Source organism: Harpia harpyja, chromosome Z (assembly GCF_026419915.1).
Source record: "Harpia harpyja isolate bHarHar1 chromosome Z, bHarHar1 primary haplotype, whole genome shotgun sequence".
Classification (NCBI taxonomy): Eukaryota; Metazoa; Chordata; class Aves; order Accipitriformes; family Accipitridae; genus Harpia; species Harpia harpyja.
Window position 1 is genome coordinate 73,446,184 of NC_068969.1, and position 25,784 is coordinate 73,471,967.

The 25,784-nt window shown below is 42.8% G+C and overlaps 1 protein-coding gene across 6 annotated transcripts in view; it reads left to right on the forward strand.

Annotated features, from left to right (window-relative positions):
- Positions 1–4,584: 4,584 nt before the first annotated feature.
- The window catches only part of TLE1 (TLE family member 1, transcriptional corepressor), an 83,142-nt gene continuing 61,942 nt past the window's right edge, over positions 4,585–25,784 (forward strand). For 5 of the 6 annotated variants that reach the window (XM_052779133.1, XM_052779137.1, XM_052779134.1 and 2 more), the window contains exons 1-4: positions 4,585–4,867; positions 5,612–5,712; positions 7,391–7,454; positions 7,548–7,592. In XM_052779133.1, the coding sequence (XP_052635093.1) occupies positions 4,844–4,867; positions 5,612–5,712; positions 7,391–7,454; positions 7,548–7,592 (234 nt within the window). In that variant the 5' untranslated portion in view covers positions 4,585–4,843. Of the gene's footprint in view, positions 4,868–5,611; positions 5,713–7,390; positions 7,455–7,547; positions 7,593–7,647; positions 8,608–25,784 lie in introns of those variants that run through there. The other variant, XM_052779138.1, reaches the window with a different exon arrangement.

Genomic DNA, 25,784 nt, shown 5'->3' on the forward strand with positions numbered 1-25,784 from the left:
TCCAATGATCTCTCAATCTAAAACTTTGAAAGCATAAAATCTATTGAATTTTATAATTGCTTCCTCCACTGATTTGGTCTCACTACACAGGTAGTAGAACAGTGGGATAAATCACAAATTTGCTAAATTGTTTCCCGCCCACCTGCAGCAAACTCCTAGTGATTAACTTCAATAACATTTTTATTAGATGTGCCAGTTTGTGGGAAGTTAAAAAATATTGCTTGTAAATAGTACTATTAACAGTAAACGAAGAAAATATAAACAGTATGGTAAACAGAACATCACACAATACGTCATTTCTCTAAAGAACAGATGCTACATCTTAAACCCTTTCAGTATATTCAAACTACATTTTAGACCCAATACTGCTTTTTTTGACTCAAAGCTCCAACTGCTTTCACTGTGAGTTTTCAGTACATAGTCAATGCAGGATTAGGCCCTTTGCTATACGAGGTAGGAACAATACATTAAAATGCTTACGGTGAAAAACAATTGATTTCAAACAGCAGAGTCAAATGGATGATTAAACAGAATGGTTTGGGGCGGGTTAATACTGAAGGCAGTATTTTCATTGTATTTTTAAAACATGAGACAAAGGTTTAAACACAATTATTTTTAATCCAGTTCGAGAATTGTGTAGAGTATGTACAGTATTGTGGCGTAACGATCTGGTATAAAATACTACCTTGAGTTGAATACAGCTCCTTACAACATGCTTAGCCATACTTTGGCCTGTCTTTCAGTGGTGTAGTGAGTATTTCCATGGAAAGAGAATGTTCAGTTTTCTGGGATTAATCCAGATTTATACACATACAAAAAGGAAATTTTTATGCTCTAATCAGCCAATGATCATGAATTATAAATTAGTTAAATATCAGATCATGTTGGTTATTGTTCATATTATGTAATGTCAGTGGCTCTCATTTGAAAAAAAAAAATCATCACACGTGATTCTACTACTGTTTTTACAGCTCTTCTATCTTGATTATAATGGAGAAGATTCAAAATGCCCTTAAGTGTCTGATTCCAGAATCTAAGTAGGTTAAAAGCACTTGATAAAAAAAAAAATCAGGAAAATAGAGTTTTTCTGTTTCTGTTAAAACATGCCTTGGACATTTTAATGATGACAAATAAAGGTTACAAGACACTTCAACTTTCCTGTAGGCGAGCAAGTAAAAAAAAAAGCTTTTGTTTATGTTCCAAAACATAGTGTTGTTTTAATGTCATATCTGTTAATATCTCATTAACAACTTGTGCCAGCAGGTTAAGCGAAGTACAACCAAAGTTATGTGTTATGTTATTACAGACTCCATAGCTACTAGGTACACACACAAAGTATATAATAATAGCTTGCATTTCTATGTCATCTTTCATCTGAAGATCTAAGTACTTTATAAGCATTAATTAATTAAGCTTTCCAATGCCATGCACAGAGCAGTGAGTTGGCTTGTCCAGGACTACAAGGGAAGAGCTGGGAACCGAATGCAAGATTTTTAGCTTTACTTATGCACACGAAACACCTGACAAGTTTACAGTCCCGTCCTGTGAACCACAATCTATCAAAGGTCACTATCAAGGGTATTTTGCCTCATCTCTTAAAAAACTTAATTAAAAGTCCTCACATTTATTTATGTATTCACAAAAACATCTGCACATATATATGTATAAATATGAGCACACACCTATATGTATAGGCATACATACATATGTATAGTAGAGACACTATTACATGTACACATATGCATGCACACAGACACACGCAGAGAGACATACAAGCATCTTGTTTCAGTATCGAAACTCTGTAGTCCCGGAATGAAGTCCAAACTTCACTGCAGAAGACTGAGGGAGCTTCATTTTCTTTTCCTTTGGTTGTTTCTATGTAAAACTGGGAATAATGTAGTATGGAAATCAGTGCTCTGAATGAGTAAAGCTGTATCTTGATACTGCAACATATCAAATTTTGTATCAAATTTTAAACATCGACTGCTCCTCTTTTAGGGTACAAGATGAAGCATAATACAAGCCTGAATAAGTGTATCTAATAAACATTAATGGGGAATTGTAAGAAAATGCAAATTATAAAATTACCCTTACTGTGTTTAAATGATGTGATACAACATTTTAAGGCCTCTTTTTATGTAGTATACCAGTATACTAACAGCATAAATATGTCTTAAGGCATTGTTTCAAGTCCAAAGGTACCAGTATTTCACAGTCTATCGTGCGATTCAGCTACGAATAAGGTGGTTGTTAATAGAGGGTACGTTCTGAAGTTTACTTCCCGCTGTGAGGTGTGTCACCATTTGTCATCTCAGCAGTCACGCACAGAGTCTGTGGAATTTGTTTGACCCTCATCTGCATCAAGCGGGCCTATAAACCATTTACACCGGCAAAGTCCTTGACAGCTTTCCTCTAGCAGACCCCTCCCACCAAAAAGCCAACCTTCCCCCAGGGACGTCTTCCGCCTGGTCACTCTAACCGGCATTTCAGTCGGCATACCCCAGTTACGCAAACAAGCGGGAGGTTTTCTCCTTCTTTAAGGTATTTTCTGTACACCCGAGAGCAGTCAGCAGGTGCCATGGCAGGCACCGGTACCATTACGCGGCCGGGACGGGGGAAGGTGCCATGTTTGCCCGCCCGAGTTACAAGGCGGATTCAGGGGACGGACAGGAGAAGTTCAGCCTCTCCACCCAGCGCTCAGGGCCGGGCCCCGGGTGGGCCCCGGCTCCTTCGCGCGGCCGCCTTGCCCATCCCTCCCTGCAGCGAGCTGCCGAGGATGGCGGATGCGGGCCTGTGCGCCGCCAGCGCCCGGCGGCAAACGCACGCAAGGCGTAGAGAAGCTCCCTCGCCGCCGGGTAAGCCGCTCCCTCCCCACGGAGCCGCTCGCCGAAGACAGCTCTCGCGGGCGGAAGGCGCACCGCCGGCCCGCTCCGCACGGCCCGCCGCGGGGCGAGTTCTAGCCCTGCGCCGCGCGGTAGCAGCCGCGCTAGCAGCGGATGGGGAGAGAAAAAAAGCCAAACTACCGCGGCGCGCCCGGGGAAGGGGAGCGGGCCGCGAGGCCGCGCCGGGCCCGCGCCGCTCCGCAGCCGCGGGCCCGGGCCAGGGGCGCGCGCAGGCGCCGCGCGCGGGGGACGCCGGCGGCCCCGCCCGCCACTCCCGCCCGCGAGCCCCACGTTACTTTGATTGACAGCTCAGCCTCTCCGCTCGCCTTCCTACCGACCTTCCCCTCCTCCCCGCGGCTCCGCGCGCTCCGCGCCCTCCTATTGGCCAGCTCGGAGAGCTCCTGCCGCTCCGCCAGAAACGGTTCCCAGCGAAAGGCTGAGAGGCGGCGGGACTCGGGCTCTCGCTATTGGTCCGCGGCGCCGGTCCGCATCACGGCCCCACGTTGGTGCCGGGGCCGGCGATTGGACGGCGGCCGCGGCTCCCCTCCCCACACCCGTCGGGGCTCGGCGGCGTGGGCGGGGCCGGGCGGCTGGTTAGCTGGCGGAGTGTGAAACCGCGTGCTAATGTAAGCGGCGCGGGCGAGCACAGCGCGTCCCGCTCGGCCACGGCCGCGCACCCGTCCCGCCGAGCGCCTCCCGCGGGGCCGCCCCAGCCGCCCCTCTCCCTCGGCCGGCGCGGAGGGGAGGGGGAACGGCGGCCGGTGGCGTATCCGGCCGCTCGGGTCCGGATTTTTCAGCCGGGGAGAACTTTATCCCGGCTCGGCGAGGAGCGGTGGGGCGGCGCGGAGGAGGGGGAGGATGAGGATGCTGCTCCTGCCGCCGCTGCCACCGCGATGTACCGCGCTCGGGGGGCTCTGGTGAGACGCGCAGCTCCCCGATGCGCGCCCGCCCGGAGGAGGCTGCAGCGGTGCTGTTGCACGAAGGAGCTTCCCGTCTGGTTTAGCCCCGATACGGACGCTTCTTTTTTTTTTCTTTTTTTTTTTACTTTCCTTTTTTTTAATCCCCCCCCGACGGGGCGGGCGGCTTGGCCGGTCGGGCCAGTGGGCATTTTGAGGGGGTTTGCTTTTCTTTTGTCCTAGGGACCGCTCTGCAACTAACGGAAGAGTCTCTGCTGCGTGTGTGGTTCCCCCTACTCTGCCCTCCTGCGTTTCGTGCATGTGCTACTGGAGCTGCTCCGATCGGGGCCGGCTGTGCAGAGCCCCCCCTCGCCCCCTTCCTCCTCCTCCCGCCTTCCTCCCTTGTTCATCGCTTCGTATCTTGCCGATGACCCGGCCCCTCCGCCGACGCCCGGGAGCAGCGCGGCCCACCCTGGAGACTTTTTCTCGCCCCTCCGGCTTGCGACGGTCCCGCCGCTGACACCGCGTCCCGCTTCCTCCAGCTGGATTTTCCCCTCTTGGCAAGAGGCAGAAGTGGGGAGAGGAGTCGCCTCCGCCCGGGGTTTCTGGCCTTACAATTGCATCGGCAACTTGCGAGACCGAGAGGGGGTTTATTCACTCGCAGAGCCGCGGGGCGGCCGTGGCCACCTCCCCCACCTCTTCCCCCCCCCGCCCCCTCCGCCCCGTCGGGTCCCGTACCGTCCCGTCCCGCCGCGCCCGGGCGCTGCGGGCGCCGCCCGCCGGCAGGAGCGCCGCCGAAGGAGCGCGGCCCGTCCGCCTCCCCCGGGCACCCCCGGCCGTCCCCGGAACAGCAGCAACAAAGGACGCCGCGGGGCGGAGGATGTCCCCGCGGCGGGGGCACTGAGCGGCGCCTCGCTCCGCTCCTGCCCGCGGCGGCCGAGGGAAGGCGGCCGGCGGGTGTCGCCTCTCCTGCCCCCCTCGGCGTCCCGGGTGTGAAGCCGGGGCAGGGCGGGGGGGCTCGCCGCGAGAACCGCGCTGCGAGGGAGCCCCGCCGCGGCCGGAACCATGTTCCCCCAGAGCCGGCACCCCGTAAGTACGGCCCGGGCTGCCGCTCCGCGGGGGTGGGGGCGCGGGGCCGGAGGGGGAGCGGGGCGGGGGCTGGGCGGTCCGGGCGGCTCCCCGCTGCCGGCTCTGCCCCGCCGGGGCGCACCCCCGGCTCTCCCCCCCCCCCCCCCCGGCTGGGGGGGCGGGCGCCCTCCCGAGTTTGTCCCCTCCTGGCAGGAGCGGTGCATCCTGCCTGCCGGCGCGGCCGGGGAGGGGGCGCGTCCCCTCCCCCGACCTCTTTTGTTTCGTGGGCAACTTATTTGCCTTGGGAATGACAGCGGGGCGGGCGGGATGGTCGCCGCCGGGCCGGGCAGCATCCCCCTCCCCGCCGAGTGCCGCGCCCGGGCCGGAGCCCGCCGTGCCCCGCGGCGGGGGTCGGCGGGGAGGAGCCGGCACGCCCCGCTTTCGTGTAGAAGGCGGCGGCAGGAGCGGGTGGGTCGGGGCCGGAGCGGCTCCCGGAGCGCGGTTAGCCTCGCCCCCCCTCCCGCCCCCCCCAGCAGATGAGGGACGGGAAGGTGGGTAACAAGTGCGCAGCGCCCCGGGGCGGTGGCGGCCGGGCCGGGCTCTCCCTCCTCGCCTCCCTCCCTGCTTCCCTCCGGCCCGGCTGCGACGGGCAGTGCCGCCCCCCCCCCCCCCCCCCCGCCCAGTCCCCGTTCCCCCGTCCCCGCGGGGCGGCTGCGCTGTCTCTGAACGTGCCTCTCTCTCCCGTGCCGGCCGCCGCCGCGCCAGACCCCGCACCAGGCTGCGGGCCAGCCTTTCAAATTCACCATCCCGGAGTCGCTGGACCGCATCAAGGAGGAGTTCCAGTTCCTCCAGGCGCAGTACCACAGGTGAGCGCCGGCGGGACGCCTTGGGGCCGGGGTCGTTGCCCCGTCCCCGGCCGGGCGCGGGGGGCTGTACTGGACGGCCGCGTCCAGGCGGTGGCGTGCGGCGTCGCGGCTAAGCCCCGCCGCGGGACCCGGCACCGCCGGCCTTTGCCGGCCGGTTTGGTAAGGGGAGGGTGGGGGGTGGGGGGAGGAACACGACCCCCGGTCCCCAGCGGTGGCGGGGGGCGCCCGGAGGACGGGGCGCTCGGGATGAAGGCAGCCCTGCCCGGCGCGGGTCCTCCTGCCGGTGTGCTGTTGCCCGGGCAGCTGCGAAAGGGTGGTGATGTCGAAGCTGGAGCGGTTCGGCACTCGCGTGCGTTTAAAAAAAACCTGGTATGTGTTAGGGATCCTTATATGGAGGATTTTTTTTTAAGTATGTCGAGAGAAGAGCTGCGCTAATTCTGTGGCACAGAGCATTAAGGAGGCTAATTCTCATGTTTGCTCATTTGTGTGTGGTGTTAATGCAAAGATTAATAAAATGCCAGCGTGCGATGCTTAAAGAGCCGAGAAGGGTTGTTAAAGCACACAAGTATGGGAGTACTAACACAAAGTTGACGTCAATCAACTGAAGCCGTGGCATGCATTTCTGACTGCTACGCTGTCCTTCAGACGTTTTTGTTGCGTTTGTGCTTGCTGCTGAGGTCCCTACAGAGATTTAGGGTATGGGCTCTTGCGTACAGAGGAGAATTGGAGTTAAGGGGTGTTAATCTTCCTTGATTTTATACTTGTGTGCACCTGCAAGATCTGGATAGCAATAAAAGCTTTGCAGGATTCCCAGTTAGAAATAGCTTGGTTTTCATTAGGCTTTCTCTTTCTTACCTGGGATACTGTAGTCTTAGTCTTATCTAAAATTGTTAATTTATTTAAGCCACTTATTGCTCTACAAATGCAGTGTAAACTATAAACATTCGGTATCGCAGTGGTAAGTGAAAAATGCTGGCTTACACACTAACTGTTTCCTAGGCTGCTTACTAGTGTCATTTAAAAAAAAAAAAAAAATCGGTTTGCCAGAGAACAAAGGGAATGTTGAGGCGTTTGCCCTCAGTGAAAGTAGTCAGAATTACACTGTTGTTAGTGATGAGATATGCAAGTGCCAAATGCAACTTCTTTTCATTTATGAAAATGAAAATAGAAAACAAATTTGCTCTTAAGTGATAGTCAAAGTTACTGACTTTCAAGCTGTGGGCAAGATAACATGAGCTACAGTGTACTTAAGGTTAAGAATTATAGACGTGCTCAAGTTGTAATTGTAAAAGTGAGTGGTGTTACTTGGCAGTAATTTACTGAATGTCCTATGCAAAGAAATACCTCTGTTTTACTATTGAGAAGTACTTCGGAGAAATTCAGATCCTGTTACAGCTTGAAAGTTGTAGCACTTCATAGCAGGTCTTTGTCAAAGTATAAAGATTGGATACCTTTGGGTTCTGGAAACAGTTTGGGTCTCATACAGCACCCATGAAGTACCTCTTGAAATTTCCTGTTCGGCCTTTGTATTTAAAGTATGAATTAAGTCTTGCTCTCTGTATCTGCATGTTAGTTTATGAGGTTTTTTTAATTAGCTGCTACTGTCAAAATACAAATAAAGTGGGTAGATGTCAAAACAAATTACATAAGTTACATTAAAGTGTGATCTATTTTGTAGCCTTAAATTGGAATGTGAGAAACTGGCAAGCGAAAAGACAGAAATGCAGAGGCACTATGTGATGGTAAGTATATGTGGTTTTTCTTTATTTCAGTAAATATCACCTAATACAATGTAAGCCACCATAAGAAAATAATGTATGCTCCTTTATTTGCAGTATTATGAAATGTCGTATGGATTAAACATTGAAATGCACAAACAGGTAAGGCGTCTTGTTTTCTAAACCACAAAATCTGCAGTCTGTCTAGTGCATTTAAATGTAGCTGTTCTGTTTATGTTTCGATAACTGTATCGTGTGTCTGAATCAATAGGCTGTGATTAGTAAACCTTTGCCTACCTGCTGTCAGATAAGGTATAGATTAGGTTGAGCGACAAGGCTTTCTTGGTACTGGTCCTGAAAGACATTGGCAAAAATAGAAAGGTCTTGTGTCTGTGGTTTCAAAAATGTAATTCAGTGCGTTACGTGGTTTTATTTTGTTAGTGGTAGAGCCTTTGATATGTAGAACTGGTCTTATGTGTGTGTAGCGTATGTAGTGATACTTGCTCAAATCCTTGCCATTTAAAGGCATGAGAAGATTAGTGACTTGGAAAGCTCTAGTTATGACTATGAGTTTGCCAGTTCCCATAAAATTCACACTTATAGCCACTATAATGGTGAATAAAAAGAGTATTGAACTGGAACAAGACACTAAGGACCTCATAAGAGAAGAAAAGCTAAATGATAGCTCAGCCCGGAGGACCCTCAATTGAGTAGTCATTGTCTGCCAAATAAAGCATTAATGGCAGGGTGTAAGTATTCTGTAGATATGCTGACATTCACTTTTTCATCAAGATGCTGGTACAATAAGTCTTTCAGAAATCGATGGCCTCCTAAAAAAAATTATCATTAGATGAAGTTGCACAGTTGGACACATTTCAAAGTGCAACAATACAATTCCTTCTTGATGTGTATGTGCTATTTCATCTAAAACTCTTGTTTCATTAAATTAAAGAGCATGGCTGACCGGCTAGGGCACAGTGAAGAAATTGATTAGTTCAGGCTTCGGATCTTCCGTATATTCAAAGACTTTCATTAAGCAAGTGAATTGCAGAGTTGAATTTTGCTTTTGTAACTCTGAACTCTTTGATTATTTTTTTTGTTTTGTTTTCCCCTAAAAATATTACATTTGCTGAGGCAATACTGTAATTCCATGATAACCTTCTGTCTGCAAAGCTGGGTAGGTATTCTCTTGTTTTTTAGAGATACGCTTGTTTGAATCCAAAGTGTTGGTAAACAAAGAACTATTATGACAACCTCATTTTTTTCTAAAGTAATGTGCCAAATAGGTAGATAGAACAACTAGAGTAGTGTTTGATTTGGTTTTGTACTGTAGCTGCATTAGTCTTCTTCTTTCTTGTCTTTTAGCAGAATGTCAGTTTTTCTGAGGTGACTTTTCCAGGGTTTGTGATTTGGAGACTTCTTTCTTGTGGGTTTTTTGTTTGTTTGTTTGCTTGGTGGTTTTGGTTTTGGTTTTTTTTCCTTCTCCTAAACAACATTTTTTGGCACTCTAACCTGTGAGGAAGCCAACATCCATATAGGAGCCTCATTTGGTGCAAAATGGATGTTGTTTTCAGAAGATATTTGAAGGGAACGTGTGACTTCAGTAAATGTACTAGGAATTAACTTTAGATAAAATCAATTAAGCCCACAAGATTAAAGAGTGTCAGAACTGAGGTTTCCATTTTGACCTTAACATCTGTGTATTGCAAGGGTTTAATGTTCTGTATGTATGACAACTATAATTACATACCCAGTAGGCAGTGATACTTTCGGAAGCTTTTAAGATTTATGACAGAGCATTATACCTGTGTCGGTTCTAGCTGGGGAGAGTAGAGCACACTTGCTCGGTGTATTGTCTTAAGAAAAGAATACACTTTTGAAGGCATAAATATAGTTCCCTGGATATGAGTCTCAGATACCATGCTTTTACATGTTAAGTAATTCTAATTTCCGATAATGGTAGCACCTTCATGTTAAAGACTCTCGATTTAGGTGCTTGCGATGAGGATGCCAAATGGTGTTACAGTTCAGTGTGTAGGTGGTCTTAGATTACAGGAAACAAAGAAACCTACCAATGACATTCTTCTGAATTTCCACCGCTAACGATAAGTTCTGAGGAGGCTTTTGGCAGATAGTAATCATAATTCTTATTAAAACTGGTGACGTCTAGCCCCAAGGGTGTAGCCAGGCTCAAATTGATGCTTTTTGCTGGCTGATCACCAGCATGGCCTAAGTGCTCATTATGTTGTAGAGAGGGCCTTTGGAGCTCTCATTACATTTGACAGGAATTCTCTCTAGGGGGAAACTGGGCATTAGCTAGACTCCTGACAGGCTGAAATTATTCCTGCTTTATGGCTTATAACCAAATGCTAGCAAGGCATCATCAGGGGACACGAAAAATTGTCATTTCTGACAACATCTTTGTTACTGAAAAATGCAGTGATGGGGAAACTTCCACTGAAGAAGCTTTAACATTTTTAAGGCCTGCCTCTTATGTGGATGCTGCACTCACTCTGTGTGAAGCCCTTCAGAGTGCTTGGGCTGCTGATTGAAAAAATAAAGAATTACACTGCAGCAGTGTTTACACAGCTCGGTGCATACATCACTGTTAAGGTAGAGTCACTTTGATAAAATGAAATAGTTGCAGTTTGCCTGCGTATGAAAGGGTTGACTTCTGGTACTGATACAGTTGCATCAGCACTTCTCTCTTCATTTAACTTGGTAATCTATTATAATTTGACTAAAACAAAGTTAGTCAGGACTTGAAAGTTGCTATAAATGGACTAAGTTGAGGTGAGCTTCTCATACACAAACAGCTGTACTGCAGAGCTTTCCACTTGAATATGTTGCATTTGAGTCGGGAAATGGCCACAGTAAGGCTTCCTTCACAACTTTAGCTTTGGCACTTTGCAGTGTTTAATTGCATAGCTGTGTGCTTAAATCGAGGTGCTGCTGCTGCATTTCAACCTGCTGGCTGAACAGTGGTCAGGAAATAATCTTTTTTGGCACATTTGTGGCTGGTTTGTGGGTCGGTTTGTTTGTGGGTTTTTTTTTTTGTCTTGTGTCTGTGTGGTTTTTTATTTTTTCTTATTTTTATTTTTTTTTTAAGAATTTCAAAGGTTAGTTCTGAAGAGGGTGTTGTGTGTGGATTCTTCCACTGTTTTCAGAGAAATTGTTTTAAGGTGAAGAGCTACTAAGTTGTGCATACCTGAAACAGAAACAAGCACCTGAGGATTCATTTAGGATAGAAGCACTTGATTCAGATACTGTTTTCATATGTGTCAAGAAGACAGAATGAATAAGGACATTTTGTGTGGTCTTAAGTTTCTCTTCTGTGTTATACTGTCCAAGACAGATTTTCCCCACTGTGACATCTGTGGCTGGCAAAGCAGATGCATCAACTGCTAGTGCCAAGATGTAGAGTTGGTTGGGTGTTAAAAATGTCACTGTACTTAAAGGGTTGCTGCCCTTGACTGTTAGGGCAGGGCCTCTTTATTTTCACGAGCTTGCTCTGTCATCTTATGTCATAAGTCAGAAGATAAGGCTTCCTGTGCGTTTAATGCCTAGATTGTTTAGGTGCAAGATTAGCTTTTGTTCAGTGGCAGGCAGCCAAAGAAAGAAAAATTCATCACTGCTGAACCATCTGACAGACTATATAAACTACTACAGTTATGCGGATTTCTGCTATCCCCACAGTGACAGCTAGGTTTCCTTCTCTTTGGGTGGGTTATTGTGATCTCTGTGACCTGCCTGGAGGCAGACCTGTCATTCAATGCCTTGCCCCTTGTAGAAAAGTATAGAAACTCCCAAACTGCATTATGTTAACCAGTTGTACAAGAGTTAAATGTCTGGTTTAGCCTGGACTGTTTTGTGGAATCATTTCCAGTGCTCTGTGGCAAAGGACAGAATCTTCTACTGGTATCTCATTATAACATCAGTCTTCAGGAGTGGGTTAAATAGAAGAGAATTAAGGAGCTTAGTTAGCTCTCTACAGCTGCTGAGTAGGATGGCTGTGCTGTTGAAGAGGATTTAAAGACAAATTAATTCTTTTTTTGTCTTTTTTCCTGCTTGCATTTTAATTATTGGAATGAAAAACTTCATGAATCCTTAAGGTTTTGGTGGTGTGCAGTGAGTGTTTCAAAAGCATTTTACACTTGGCACTGCTACATAAGGCATGCAAAACCTATTTTTATTTAAAAGAGAAAATGGTATGGTTGATTGGGACGTAATATTTTTCACTCAAAAAATTGTACTTATTGTACAAATACTGGGTTTCTAAATTAGTACAGTTGTATCACCAATGCAGCCATTTCAACCACAACTAGAGTTGCCAGTTTGAATGGGGAGGAAAGACTAGAGTAATGATGAACTTTCTTGACTTTTGAACCACATTTGAGCTTGAGGCCAGCATTACTGTGAAGGAGTTACCTGACAGATTCAGGGCACTGTGTGAAATGTGTCTCCATGCGGCTTTTAGATAACCATATTGTCAGATACCATCTATTATGTCAACTCCGTATACAACTTAATCCGAAAGTATGCCACAGTGTAAACACTGTACATATGTTAAATACTGCCTGATATCTCCCATTTTAGACTTGGTCTGCTAGATTCCAGGTTCCTCACAGAGCTGTGTAGGGAGAGAAGAAATGCATTCCTACCGCCAATGTTGTTAAACTTCCCTTGCATTGCTGGAACTTTCATTGCCAAATGTCTGTTGATGTACTTTATGGATTGGTTCAAGTGGGCAAAAAAAATGTCCTGGTACTTTTTGAGGCAGGGAGAAGAGTAAGAGGGAAGATGCTTTGTGAATGTGCACTACCCTTCTGTCACAACAGATTCCAGGGAAAAAGCTTGATGCTTTTCCTCCTGCTGCTGGTTGTTATACCAAATCAAGCTGAGCATTTGAGTTGCTTTTCCTCCCACCCTACTCCACCACTGAAGTGTTTGTAGAAAAGCGGTAAAACTGCATTGTGTCCCATGTGCAAAATAGAAGGTAGGTTTGATAGTAGGATAGGTTTGATAGATCTTCTAGGTTTGATAGTAGGTCACCATTGGCATACAGTAAAAGCCTTTAAAAACAATTTTAGGTTAACTGGCGCTTATCAGAAGACTGCACAGTACTGTTATTTTAAAATAACAGCTTTGAGTGGAACTAATGAGGTTATCTTTCTACTTCAGGTAAGGTTTAGGGGTATCTAATGGCAATTATGTCAAACACTACTATTTTTGTCTTTTGCATCACGCTGCTTAGTTGAACTCTGAATGTAGCTATTTGACCAATAGTAGTTGCTCATATAGTTCTTTTAGAAAGGTGAAAAACAACAGCTGACAGGGAGAATTCCTGATTTTTCAGCATATATTTGTCAAAAGTAGCTCATTTAACAACTCAGTCCTTATGATTACTTGTAGGCCATGGCTTTTAAAGTACTTGCAAGTTGGTGCCATGTTCAACCTGAACTTGCAACCTGTGCTTTTGCAAGTATCGAAGTTCCATCTTAAGTATTTTGTGGAGGTAATCTTGCATGACATCTCTGGGCAACACTTTCCAGTGTTTGACCCACCCTTGTTCTGAAAAATTTTTTCCTTCACTGACAGGGACTTTGCCTTTCAGCACTGGTGACCATTGCCTGCCTTTTGTTCTTCTACTCTGCACTTCTAAGAAGAGTCTGGCTTAGTCATAATCACCTCTTTGACAGCAATCAGATCTCCTCTCCCATTAATCCTCCTCTTCTCGAAACTAAACAAATCTAACTTCTTCCTCCGATTCCCTGATCGTCTTACTAGTGTCACTTAGTGACTTGCTCTATTTTGGCAACATCTTCCTTCTTGCCAAATGAGGGGAACAGAAAGGGGAACAGTTTATTTTAATCAGCTAGCTGGTTACAGTCATATTATTGCATCCTAGTATGAGGTGTAACCTTCATCAGCACAAGGGTGTGGGGCTGATGTGTATTCAACTTGTCCTCCAGAACACCCATGTCCTCTTCTGTAAAACTGCTTTCTAGTGTGTTTCTACCCTGTCATTGCTGTTGTGGGGAGGAGGTTGTCCCAGGTGTAGGACAAAAACCAGCCTCTGTTTGTTTTGAACCTGGTTTCCGCTATCTTTATTTGATAGCCCCTAGTTCTCAGAATAGACAAGTTGTTGATGCCTAGCTGTTTTTTCAGTGCATTCAAATCTTTGTCTCTGTTGTAACCCATCTGTGTCAACTCCTTTTCGGGTTGGGCAGTCCCAGCCTACACAGTTATGTAGCTTTCTTTGATCATCTTCCTTGCTTTTTCCGTCAACCTTTTTCATTTTTAACTTAGCCTGTTGAAATGAAGGGACTAGAAATAAGTGCAATTCTCAGGGTGTAGGTGAACCAGAGGTTTATAATATCACATAATTCTGTTTTCTGGATGTTTGGTGTTTTGTGTTTTTTTTTTCTTTTCCTCCTTTAGTAAAGTTTCCAATATCTGATTCCTCTTTTGGCTGCCATGAAATGCTGAACTGCTGGAGTCCCCTTTCACATTAGAGTTCTTGCTCATGAGCAATGATTGTAAGCTCAGGAGCCATCATTTTACATTAAGGCTAGGGATAGCTACTCCCAGTGTGTGTAAATTTTGTTTATATAAAACTCGTTTGATTACCCACTTAGACTTGTAAGGTCTCTTTGCAGTTCTTCAGCCATTGTTTTTACTTTGAATGAATTATCTTATGGAGCAAGCTTTCTTACCCACCGCTTGCTGTATTTTCCAGGCTGCACTGCTGAATATATTCAGAAAACAGATTGCAGTAAAGGTCCCCATGAAACTCAGCCGGTGCCCTGTTTATGGCATAGTGCTGGAGATGATTGAAGAGTAGATTAGAGCTTGCTGAAATTGAGTTTATTCTTAACTGAATTCTAGTTTAAATCTGCTAGGCTTAAAAATCAGTTATTTCCTGAGGTTTTCTCTTAAAAGAAGCCCTAGTGATGCACTTTGGTACTTAAAAAAACAGGCCACCCTGTTGCTGTGTCAAGAGTCATATAAACAAATAGAAATAATGTTGAAGTTTCTCACTTGGAACAATAATCACAGTATGTTTAAGTGAAATTGGAATAGGAAAAGGTTTATAGTGTTGTTTCATAGGGTAGTAGTATTTTAAGTTTGTAAGTGTTGAATATTATTTTAGTTGTCAGCAAGCCTAGTTGTTATAAAAAACGCTTTCTAGTATGGGGAAAACAGTTGAGGAAATTAATCAGTTTGGTTTCACTGAACTTTTATAATGATAATAGTATTCTGTGGCTAATGATAAATTGCACAGTGTTTAAGAAGATTTTGATCTCTAATTGGGGATTGGCTGAGTTGCTCTCACCTTTTCTTTATGTTCTTCAGATGTGCGAACAAATTAGCACAGATAATTAAATTACAGATTAAAGTTCTTTGAGGGGTGTTGGGTAAGCTTTGTGTCAGGGCTGCTTATCTGGAAATATTTTGTACTTCTTAGGTGATCTGAAGAGCTAACTAGCCTTTTTGGCTATGTGATAACAAACCAGCAAACTGAGGTTAATTTGTGTTTTGGTGTAGGGGTGTCTTTTGGGGTTGGGAGTTTTTTGGGTTTTTTGGGGGTGGGTTTTTCTTTTTTTGGTCCCCCTCCCCTAGCAGCATGGATGTTCTCTTTTTTTTTTTCTGTTCAGTCTCTTTTATTCCTCTTGAAGCTTTTTGTTGTTTGTGTAAACAGTCGGTCAAAGCAACTTACTTGTAAGGTGACCAGTCAGTGTATTGACAAGAACAGACACAATAGAAAACTGCATTAGGAGGCAAGCCCTTGGGATTTGCAGTAAATATATTACAGAACACAAGTGAATTGCCGATACTGCTTGTTTAGCAGTTTGCAAGGGCAATGGTAGTATGGATTTTTGAATTAGAAGGGAAGGACTGTTCTTTCTCTGTGCTGGAACATCTAGTTGATGGCTGAGGATAAAATTGATTTAGAGAACAAAATGCTGCCGCCTCTATTTGTGCCATTTTAAAGGCTTCTATGGATTAGCAAGCAAAAACAAAAAGATAGCTTTCAGTTTTGGAGAAGGGAAGCAAGAATGGGTATGCTTGTTCAGCTGCATCTTAATTAGGTATTAAGCCTATGAGGAAACCTGCTTTTGTTAGGTCAAGAAAAGGAAAGGACATCTGAAACTGAGTGTTTTTTATGATTTGTGGAAATCTGCCTGTTTATGAAATTGTTTCTAAGTGTTCTAAAACCCCTGAATTGCTGTGCTCTCTACTTCACAGTATGATGATCTCAACTTTTTTAAATTTAGAAGTCTGAATTAAATCTCTGGTGGGAGGGGATGAAACCCCCACAATTTCTTGGGAAAAATAACTAATAGATCATTCTTTTGCAGGGTTGGCACAACAGTTTCCGTTTACAACAAAGTTTTTTTTGTTTTGGTTAAAAAAAAAAAAAAAGCTGAAACATTTATCGCTGTTCTTCATGTGTGAGTTTGGGTGTAAGGTCATTCTGCATTTCTATTTTTGTAACTGGTTATAAGGTTTCCAGCCATTACTTTGCAGAGAGCTAGCTGTCTGTGGCCTCAAGTGATGGACATAAATTGCCAGTTAAGCAAACACAACATCTTTGATTAACAGGGAAGCTCTTAGGCTGTTTCTTTAAACTGAAATATGAACTGTAGAACACAGCACTGGAAAGTACCTAGTACCTCCCTATGTCCTAGCAGGGTCAGCTATACCAGTATCACTGCTGATAGGGTGCTTGTCCTATCTTAGCAAAGACTTTAACAGCAGTGGTGACTCACAAGCTCTTTAGGTAGCAGAGTGCTTTAATGTCCTTGCTGTTGAAGTGCTTCTCCAGTTAAATTTCAATCTTTTCTGTTGCAGCTTCAGCTCTTTACTATGCATTTTCCTCACCCTGGATAGGGAGAGCAGATCATTCCCCTGCCTTCCAGAACTGTTTTGTGTATCTCTACAGTCTCATGTTCATTCTCTGAATGTTGTTGCCCAGCTGAAGTACAGTGCCCAAAATAAGTGCAGTACTCCAGGGGAGGAAATGCCGTGCTGAGTAGCATAGAAGGTTTACTTGGCGTACGGCTTACTGTGGTGGCAGCCTTTTTTGCAACAGCATGCTATTGACTTATGTTCAACTTCTGATCTGCTGTGACCGAGAGATTCCTTCCTGGCCCATTATTTCCTTCTCCTTTATGTTCCTGTCTAGGCATGCTATGGTCCTTTATCCCTATTTATCCCTATCCTTCTTTTTCCTTTGTAGTCCATTTTTCTATTCACTGCAAAGTGAATTCTGAAGCTATTCTCCAGCATATTCTGTCCTTTTCAGCTTGAAGCTCTCTGCAAATTAAGGATTAGGCCAAATGAAGAGATCTTTATGCTTGTTAGTGGGAAATACTAAAAAATACTGAACCTATCATGCATGCAGAACTTAATTTGCAGAAGAGAAGGATGTATTTATACATGGTTTAATCATAAAGCAGTTTTGTACTTGTTCCTGTGAAGTTTTAGGTGGCTGTTTGTGTTGCTCCTAATAGTGCTACGAGTGTCAAATTCTTAGTGAAGATGTTAGCATCATCCACCTTTCTTAGCCATAATTACTTTTACCTTTTTGGACATTGTGTAGTTCTGATGTTGTTTACTGCTGAAAAATACTTCCGAGTTGTGATTTATATCCCTGTTTAACCTAGATGTTTACGGATATGAGGCTTTTTAATGCCCCAAACTTAAGGAATAGTAATCAAGCTGGAGTGTCTTTGCTCCTCCATCTGCTGTTTTCTGTCTGTTAGGCACTGTCCTTTAATAGTTTCCTATCCACTCAACATTTGCAGGTTCTGCAAGGTGTCTACTAGCTGCTCAGTCTTCACTATTGTGCTCTTTTTATTTCATCAGGCCTACTCAATTTGGAGACGTTTTACTTGTGAGCACTCTGACCTGTGCCTTTCCTATTTAAGCTACAGTGTTCACCTTGTTTAACTAGTAATTTATATTAATTATGTGGCTGGTAATGATTCTTGTATAGTTAGGAGGGATGCGAAAAAGTACAGATTTTCTGGCCTTCTCAGTGCCCCTTGACCATATCTTTTCTTTTCTAATTAAGGGGCTCGAACTTTTTTTTTCTGTTCTCTGACTATTCCAACCTGTAGAGCAGTAGCTTTGCTTTACCTGTTGCTTACTAGTGGCACATAGTTACAAAAAATACGTGCTTGTGCTGTTTGTGTTCATACTGCCACAACCTGACCTAGTTTCTACTTCCTGTACACTTTCCTGTTTGTATGAAGTCAGTTAAGAATTTGGGATTTAGTTTCTTGGCACAATTCCATCCCTCCCCTCTTTCCTCTGTTCCTTCCTCTTCCATTCTCAGATGTATTAACTGTCATCCATGTCCTTATATTGTTTCATAAAGAAAATGTCAGCTCTCCATAATGCCATTTTGTCTCCCTCCCCAGTAACAGGTCCTGTAAAGCTGATCTTAGCAGTTGGCATTTGCTTTCCTGAAGTCTTACTGTCTCTTTAATTCTTCCTTCCTGTTCCAGTGATTATAAACTCTGCAGTGATTGTCAGTCTCAATCAAATTAGTTTCTATTTAGACAGTTTCAATCAGTTCTTCCCTATTAGAATGTAATCTAGATGGCATCTTTACTAGTTTTTCCTATTCTGTGAGCAACAGAATACATATATAAAAAAATAATAAAATGGGGAAGAAACTTATTGACCTGTTCCCAAAGTTTTGCTGAAAGATTTCCAAACCTTTTTCCCATGTAGTGAAAAATCTCCATTATTTTCACCTTCCTTCCAAATCCTGTGTGGTAGATAATTCTGATAGTTGTGAACAGTGTCCTGAACTAAATGAAAAGCCAACAGGGCTATCTTCTGATAGGGGTGTAGCAGTTACAGATATACTGCTCTTTTTATGCCTCCTTTCTTTTTGTCTTCTTTTTGTCTCTTTGTTCTTGTATAGTGTAGTGTTGCTCAGTTGTCCAGAGTAGATTAAGTTCTTAATGTCCTTAGGGCTAATAATGCAAAGCATGCTGGGTAATTTTGGAGACTGTGCTTCTAGAGCACCATAAGAGCACAGAAGGGTGCAGTCCTGTGGGAAGAAGGGAGGTCATCTGATACCTTATTGTTTCCCCCCTAAAACCTCTGCTCTGGTTCTGCTGGTACTTTGGGCTGCTCTGCTACCTGATAGATGCCTCCTGTGAGCCTAGTTAAATCATTGACCTGGTGGTCTACTACGCTGTCCCTTTCTCTCCTCCTATGGTAATGTCTTATGCTTGACTAGTTAGTTGATGTTGGACAAGTCAAATGTCTCCAGCACCGTTCAAAGAAAGTGTGCCTCTGGAAACAAAGGTGGCAAGACCTCTTCTGGTTTGGAGTCAGCCTCTGACTCCCTCAGCATCTCCTGGAATCTAAATAAAAGTGGGAACTGAGTTTGCTGGAAAACAACTTGAAAGTAAGATAAAGCTGTGTGCTCACTTCAGAGATTTAAATACATATGTGTGTATTGAAGGTTAGTTTAGGCATGGAAACTAAGCTGTGGAACTAAAATTTGTATAAACACACCTTTTGTAGTTGTGAGTGCTTGAGCAAGATGGGCTGAAGTTGGATTAAAGGAGAAATGTGATAACTGTCCTGTTTAGCCAAGTTTAAGAAGAGTCTTGGCATAGTAAAGATGTGTGAAAGGAACACTTTAACATCCTGACAACAGCTTCTTTGTTGCCAGTTGGCTTGGTTTCAACAGGATTTACAGCTGCAAATGGGGTGGGCAGTTGTATACAGTAGTTCACTGAGAGTGACACAGCAGCCTCTCCCTATTATTATAGAAAGCATTGAAATTAGACATCTGAAATATATCCAGTCACTTCACTTTACAGTTGAACAAAGTCCAAACCTGTAGTAGATGTTTGGCAAGTGTAGCTGTTGACTTGTGCATCATATGTAGCTTATGTTTAAATTAGCATGACTTCTGTAATTTAAAATGACATCTAAGAGGATTCAGATAAATGTAGGTTAGGTACTGAATTAAAAAAAATACTAATTTCACTTTGGAAACTACCTAGCATTCTATGACTTTATCATTTTGAGTTTTTACTCTGGTAATATTTCTGTTACTTCTTCCTTTCCCCACTCCCACTTGTAATATGGTGGTGTTTTGGTTTTTTTAATAGCTAAAGATTTTTCATGCCAGTCTAATGGGGTTTTAATATCTTCATCATGTGGGTGGCTGACCTCACAATTAAAATGAGTAGTACAAATGTGGGGCAGAGGGAAAGCTGTATTTGTTAATGGTATGTCACTTTAAACTGACAGTTTACACCCAAAATACAGAGATTGTTCCTGTTGCTGAAATGAATGCTACCCATTGCTGCTTGTCAGATTGAATTTCAAGTATCTGTTGAGAATAAACCTTCCCACCCCCTTATTGGTGAGAATATTAGTAATGACAGTGTTTATAATTTAAAATAGTTTGAAGGCCAACTTCCACAGTTTGTCTCAGGGTGGTTAATACGGCAGTAAAGGGGAGATGAATGTGGCTACTTGTGCGAATCTATTACTCAGGAGGCCTGTAAATTTGATTGGCTGCTGCAGTTCTAGCAGAATCATTCGATTTGAGAGCAATAGAAAGATAAGATATCCAATTACCCAAATGATTTGCAGGGTTAGCCAACGTTGTCATGGAGATGCGAGTTGGAACAAATTAAATTTTAAGCAATAAAATAATCTTAAAGCACGTCTGGGAACAAGAAAATTTGGCAGTGGCACTTACCTGAATTGAATCTTAGCTTGACACGCTGTTGTTTGACATTGATATACTATGGGGGCCTAAACTTTTAAATGGCTTGTTGCCTTTTTTTTTTTTCGTTTTGCAGCCATTGCCAAAACAGATTGTACTCTATTAGTTTTAAATAAAAGGGCATTAATAATATATGCATATCTCAATGCTCAACATGGATTCAATAACTCATGAACAGCGAAGTTCATAGAATGCTAGCCTTAATCATTTGAGGCTTTTGAATATTTAAGTTTTGAGATTTAATTACACCTCCCCGAATTCTTAACAACAAATTTTTGGAAGCACTTGAGTCTTTCTGTAGCAAAGTTCTGACAAAGTATGCAGAGAGCTAAGCACAGTGAAATGTTTTGGGTTTTTTTCCTGTAATTGCTCTGTGAATATGTGTGCTTTTTGTTGAGATCTTCGAAGACAATCATGAAGAAAGGCTACATTGTTTAAGTGTGTTGCTTGTTTCAGTGATTCTGCTGGAAAAATGAAAATACTAGATGGGTACTAAACTTTAGCTCATGACTAAAATATACACATGCAGTTTCTTACCCAAGGACTTTTGAAATGTAGTATCTAACTGATTTCTGGCTTCAACAGGGATTAAAATAGTAGTCAAGCAAGTTCCATAAAGAGGGCTTTTGCCCACATGTCTGTTAGACAGATGGAGACGAAAATTGGTCTGAGGTGAAGCCATTCACAGCATTCTCATAGCCTTCGATTTTCCAAAAGTGCAACATTGACCTTTACTCCCTAGTAGATTACTGTGTTACATGCTGTAAATGGCAGGAAGTCCATTTTGTTCTTACAGAAGGAGTTCAGTGTTGTACTTGGCTTTCTACGTGTTGAAAGTGTAAGTGGAGGCAGAGTACTTAAGAATTACCTTCTAAAGCTTTTGTGAATGTGTTTTGACAGTATATTCTTTTCTGTGCTTTGAAGGCTGATTCTCATGCTTTTGCTTTAAAGGAATGGATTAGGCCATGTTTTTTTTGGTATCATCAGAACTTTGGGTTTTCTTGCTTTACTTTTAATCATGTTGTTCCTAAGCTGTATTCTTCCCAATCTAATCACAAATGTGATTCTCAAATTTAGGTTGAAATAACTGAAGTAAATAAAAATGTAATAAATGAGAATACATAAGCCTGTCCTTAAGAAGGGGTGATAGATCAGTGTTTGAAAGCACTCTAACTTTGTGATATAGGAAGTGCAGTTTGCAAGAAAGAATAACAAGCTTCTGACATACAGTGGACATTTTTAGCTGAGCATTGTTTTGTAAAGGTGGGTCTGGACAGCTTTAAGGAGTCTCAGCACTAATAATAGAGCAGTTGTCACAATACAACTGATTGTTAAAAATAATGTGTTGTAAGATTTAATTTTTGCTTTAGATCACCATGGATGCTATAGCTAAAGTCACTTCTGGGACATGTATGGTAGACACTGGTTGGAGCAAAACCAAAATTCTTCTTGTTGAAACCTCTGAAGCTGAAAGGCAATTAACTAATTCTTCTCAGAGGAAGGTTGCATTCTTCACTCAGAAGTGACGGTGGGTCCCGTAGGCTAGGGCTTCCGGCATTAGTGATAAAATACACATGGGTGTTAGGTGTGGTGAGAAATACAGTTAGGGTTTGGATACTTGTGTTATACTTCCTTCTTTTCATTCCAGTGCAAAAATCTGTAGTTGTTTTAAGAAATCATGTTGATTTAGGTATGATATTTTACATGGTGCTTTGGAAAGTATGCGCTGTCAAAATGCAAAATGATCTGGAATAGACTACTGTAGAGGAAAATACCTCAATACTTTTTTTTTAACAATGCAGAAGGAAAAAAATTACAATTGTATATACAAGCTCTTTCTTAAATGCTTAGTAAAATGACTGAATTTAAATGAATGTTATATTTAGTAACTAGTCTGGCTGCTCTGTTCTTTGTCATTATGTTAAGAATTCACTTTAGCAAGAAACAAACTTAAGTACAAACACTTGAGTTTGGCAATGGTTAGGTCAAAACATTTAAGTCCTTAATTAGATGGAACAGAGGCAAAAAAATTACATGAGTGAAGAAAAAAAAATCCATCAGCTCAACTTAATTTTAAAAAATGCAGTTGAATTCCTTCATGTTAATTTTTAATGATACTTCAGAAAGGAGGGTAGCACTTCAGTCAGGGGTCTGACAAGCTTGTCACTTGCAAATAAATCAAAAGAAAATCATTACAACAGCAAGAACCAGTGAATGATGTAGTTTTGTCATTCTTTGATGGGCCCCACACTCAAGTCCTCTATTAAAAATGAATGTATTCAAGAGGCTCTGCATTAAGAACACAAACAATTAAGGGCACTTGAGATGCTTTGCTAAGAGCTGCCATAGAGCTAGGAGGGCTTTCATGAGAGATGCAGGTTTCTACAGTGTGCTTTACCAAGGAGCCAAAGAACATGGGCAGTTAGTTGTGTTTGTCTATGCTCAAGCAGCTTTCTGCAAAATTTTGTTTACTCATTCTTCTGACTGCCCTATGTTTCTCAAGATCAGCAGTTACATAATAGCTATGTTATATTGGGAGGCCTCTAGAAGTAACTGATAAGTACCTTTCTTTTGAGAATTTGAAATGCATGAGCCCCAAATGTGGAATATATAGCTTACTCAAATGCCACCAATTACCGATGTCTAGTCTTGATTAACAAAGCTCTCCTAGACTCCTTCAAAAAAGGTTTTTCTTTCAAGAATGAATATTTATATACAGACATGCGCATATATACTCAAAGATATTTCACCTTGAAAGGTGAATGTACATTGCCCCTTGAACAGCTAGATTTATATTTAATGAACATTCCTTTTTCTCAATTTTTGAAAACAAACTCTTGCAACTCCTGATGGCAAGATTAGGTGAATTGTGCATGAAAACCTAACTTTCACAACTTGATAGAGAACAAAAAAATTTTTTTAACATGTTTGTGAATAAGAATAGTTTTTACTAAACATTTGAGGGCAGCAAACAGGAGATGTATGAAGTCTCATAGTGGATAAATAATTTTAAGTCCTTTATTTAACAGCGTGTGGGAAATAGTGCTAGGAGGCAAACTGCCCTTTAAATGTAAGCAGACTTTTGTTATGAAGTATAAAATAGTCTTTTTTAGTTTCCTTTCAGTACAAATGTCTCTTAAGTGGCATTTGTAACTGGCAGCAAGAAATCTCGAAATAAACTTATTTATGGCATATACATTTAAGTTTACCTAGCACTGTGGATGAATATTAAGGATGCTGTTCATATATGATCATCAATAATACCCTGCTTTGGTAAAGACAAACTCAGATATATTTTTTTTTTCAGTTCTGATATCAACTCAGGTATAATAGTACTGAGACAATTTAAAAATAAGATTGACTAGGAAAGGGGGAAAGTTGATTATGCCCCCCTTATTTTAGAAAGGAAATAAAAATATAAAGAAACCTAATAGACCTGTGTTGAGACTGGTAATTACTGCACGATGTATTCTCTTGTCTTACTGTGTGCCATCCTGTATGCTATGTTATTGCAGTGAAGCTCAGATATTTGGGACTTGTGCAGGAAAACCCAATAACGTGGACAACTTGCATGTTTTATAGACTCTACTGAAAATAGATATTTTTTTTTCTTACAGCTACAATAAGGATATTTACCTCAGTATTACAGAATAGGGAGACTTTTGTGTAGGCCATACAGGCCACAGAACTTTCCAGTAGAAACCAGATGAGTTTCTTTACTTTTTTCTTTCCCCTCTTATCACCTGCTATGGTTCATCCTGGCTTCTGCCCTGAAAACAAAGGTAATCCCATTGGTCTAGGGCAACTAACTTCTTGGACCCTAAACAGTTTAGCTAAACATCAGCCAAATGGATTGCTGTGTAACAGACTTTCTTTCCATAGCTGGCATACCTTGGTTTCTGGAGAGACGTATGAGGTCTGTGGAAAAAATGCCCTTTAGTACATGGATTCTCACAATCGTGTAGTTTTTGTTCCTTGTTAACAGACACTGAAAGTACCAACAGATTTGGCAATAGTTAAGTCTGATAACTGATAATAGTTAAGCTGGTAACTTCCTTGTTTTGCCTTTGCTGTTATGTATGTACTACCACTACTAAAGGCCACACACAGAATGATGGGTATTTTATGGTTGTGCCCCAAACAAAACAGAAACAGACCACTGTGGTACTGTGTGAAATGGTAGCTGTTTCTATTGAGAACAGAGATCTGTCCCTCTTGTTTCAGGGGGGTAAGGTTTGCCGTAAAGCAACTGTCACTTCAGTGCCCTTACTTAAGGGGAAGCTTTTTGTCCTAGGAAGAAAACATCGCAGAATGGCTTTGGAGACTCTTGTCTCTGCAAAACTTTAGGGTGGATGTGTCAAATACCAGACTTTCATCAGGGGGAGTACTTCAGCTTACGTCAGAGAGACAGGGTGTTTTACAAGTCTCAATGCTATCAAATATTTTCCCTATGTCTGTCAGAGGTGGAGAGAGTGGTGTTAAAGCTTGCCACTTGTACTTGGATCCCAAACCATCTGTCTGTTGAGACATAAAAGCGGAGGATGTCCTTTGTATCCTAATTACTGCTCAACTGATGTATAAGGATCAGCACATCGCAGTGTCTTCCTAAAAAACTCAGGATGATGGGAGGGCTCAGGGAAGGGCTTGGCAGATAAGTTAGCAATGTTTCCACCTGACTTCTTTGAAAGAGTTTATCTTTGCTCAGGTTTATGCATGCCATTTTATGGAAAGCCTAATGAATCTCAGCAGGAATCTCTTGTTTCTTTTGTCTTAAAACAAACACCCCCCCCCCCCCCCCCCCCAAGAAGTATCTGTATGGATTAACGATATGACAGAGACTGTCAAGAGCTGTTCAGAGTGTCTTGTATGTAGGCTGGGTTCAAATCTGGATGCTGATTTTGGTTTTGTGCAACTGCGCTACAGCGACTGCAGGAGATATTTATAAGGAAAACAGTAGGAGTTGTGCAAGTACCTTGAGGGTTAATTATAATGGTGGTTCTGAATGGTGGGCAAATGCATAGGTCTGAAAACCTGTAAGCACGGGTAAGACTGACTAGTGAGAGAAAAAGATCCCTGTACCCCACCAGAAATCCTGTGTTCAAGCTGACATGCCAAAAATGGGAGATATGAAAGTGGGAGATATATAAAGCTGTTGAAAAGTGGGACTCAAAGACTTTGTCCTGCTGTCTTCTCTGCTGTTTTCAGTGAAGGATTGTTCTGTTCTCTGCTGGTTCCTAGCCTTATTGTTCTCCTGTTACTCATGGTTTCACTAATTTGCTGTTATTGACTATCACATTTTCTGATCTGATTCTTTTTCTTGTCTGCATTATTTTAATTCTCTCTCAATATGGATGTTTTAGAAGTCTGTACCTTTTGTCTCCATTCTGCCTTGCTTCTGTTTTGGTATTTCTTTTGTACTCCTGATGGTGTGTTTCTGTCAGCAAAACTAATTTTACCTTCTAATAGGCAGATAAAATTGATCATGAAAGAAACATTTTTCTTCCATGCCTGTTACCTTCATGTTATGCTGCTTGATAATTTGAGTAATAGTAAATCTACCTTTTAAAAGGCTTTATCTT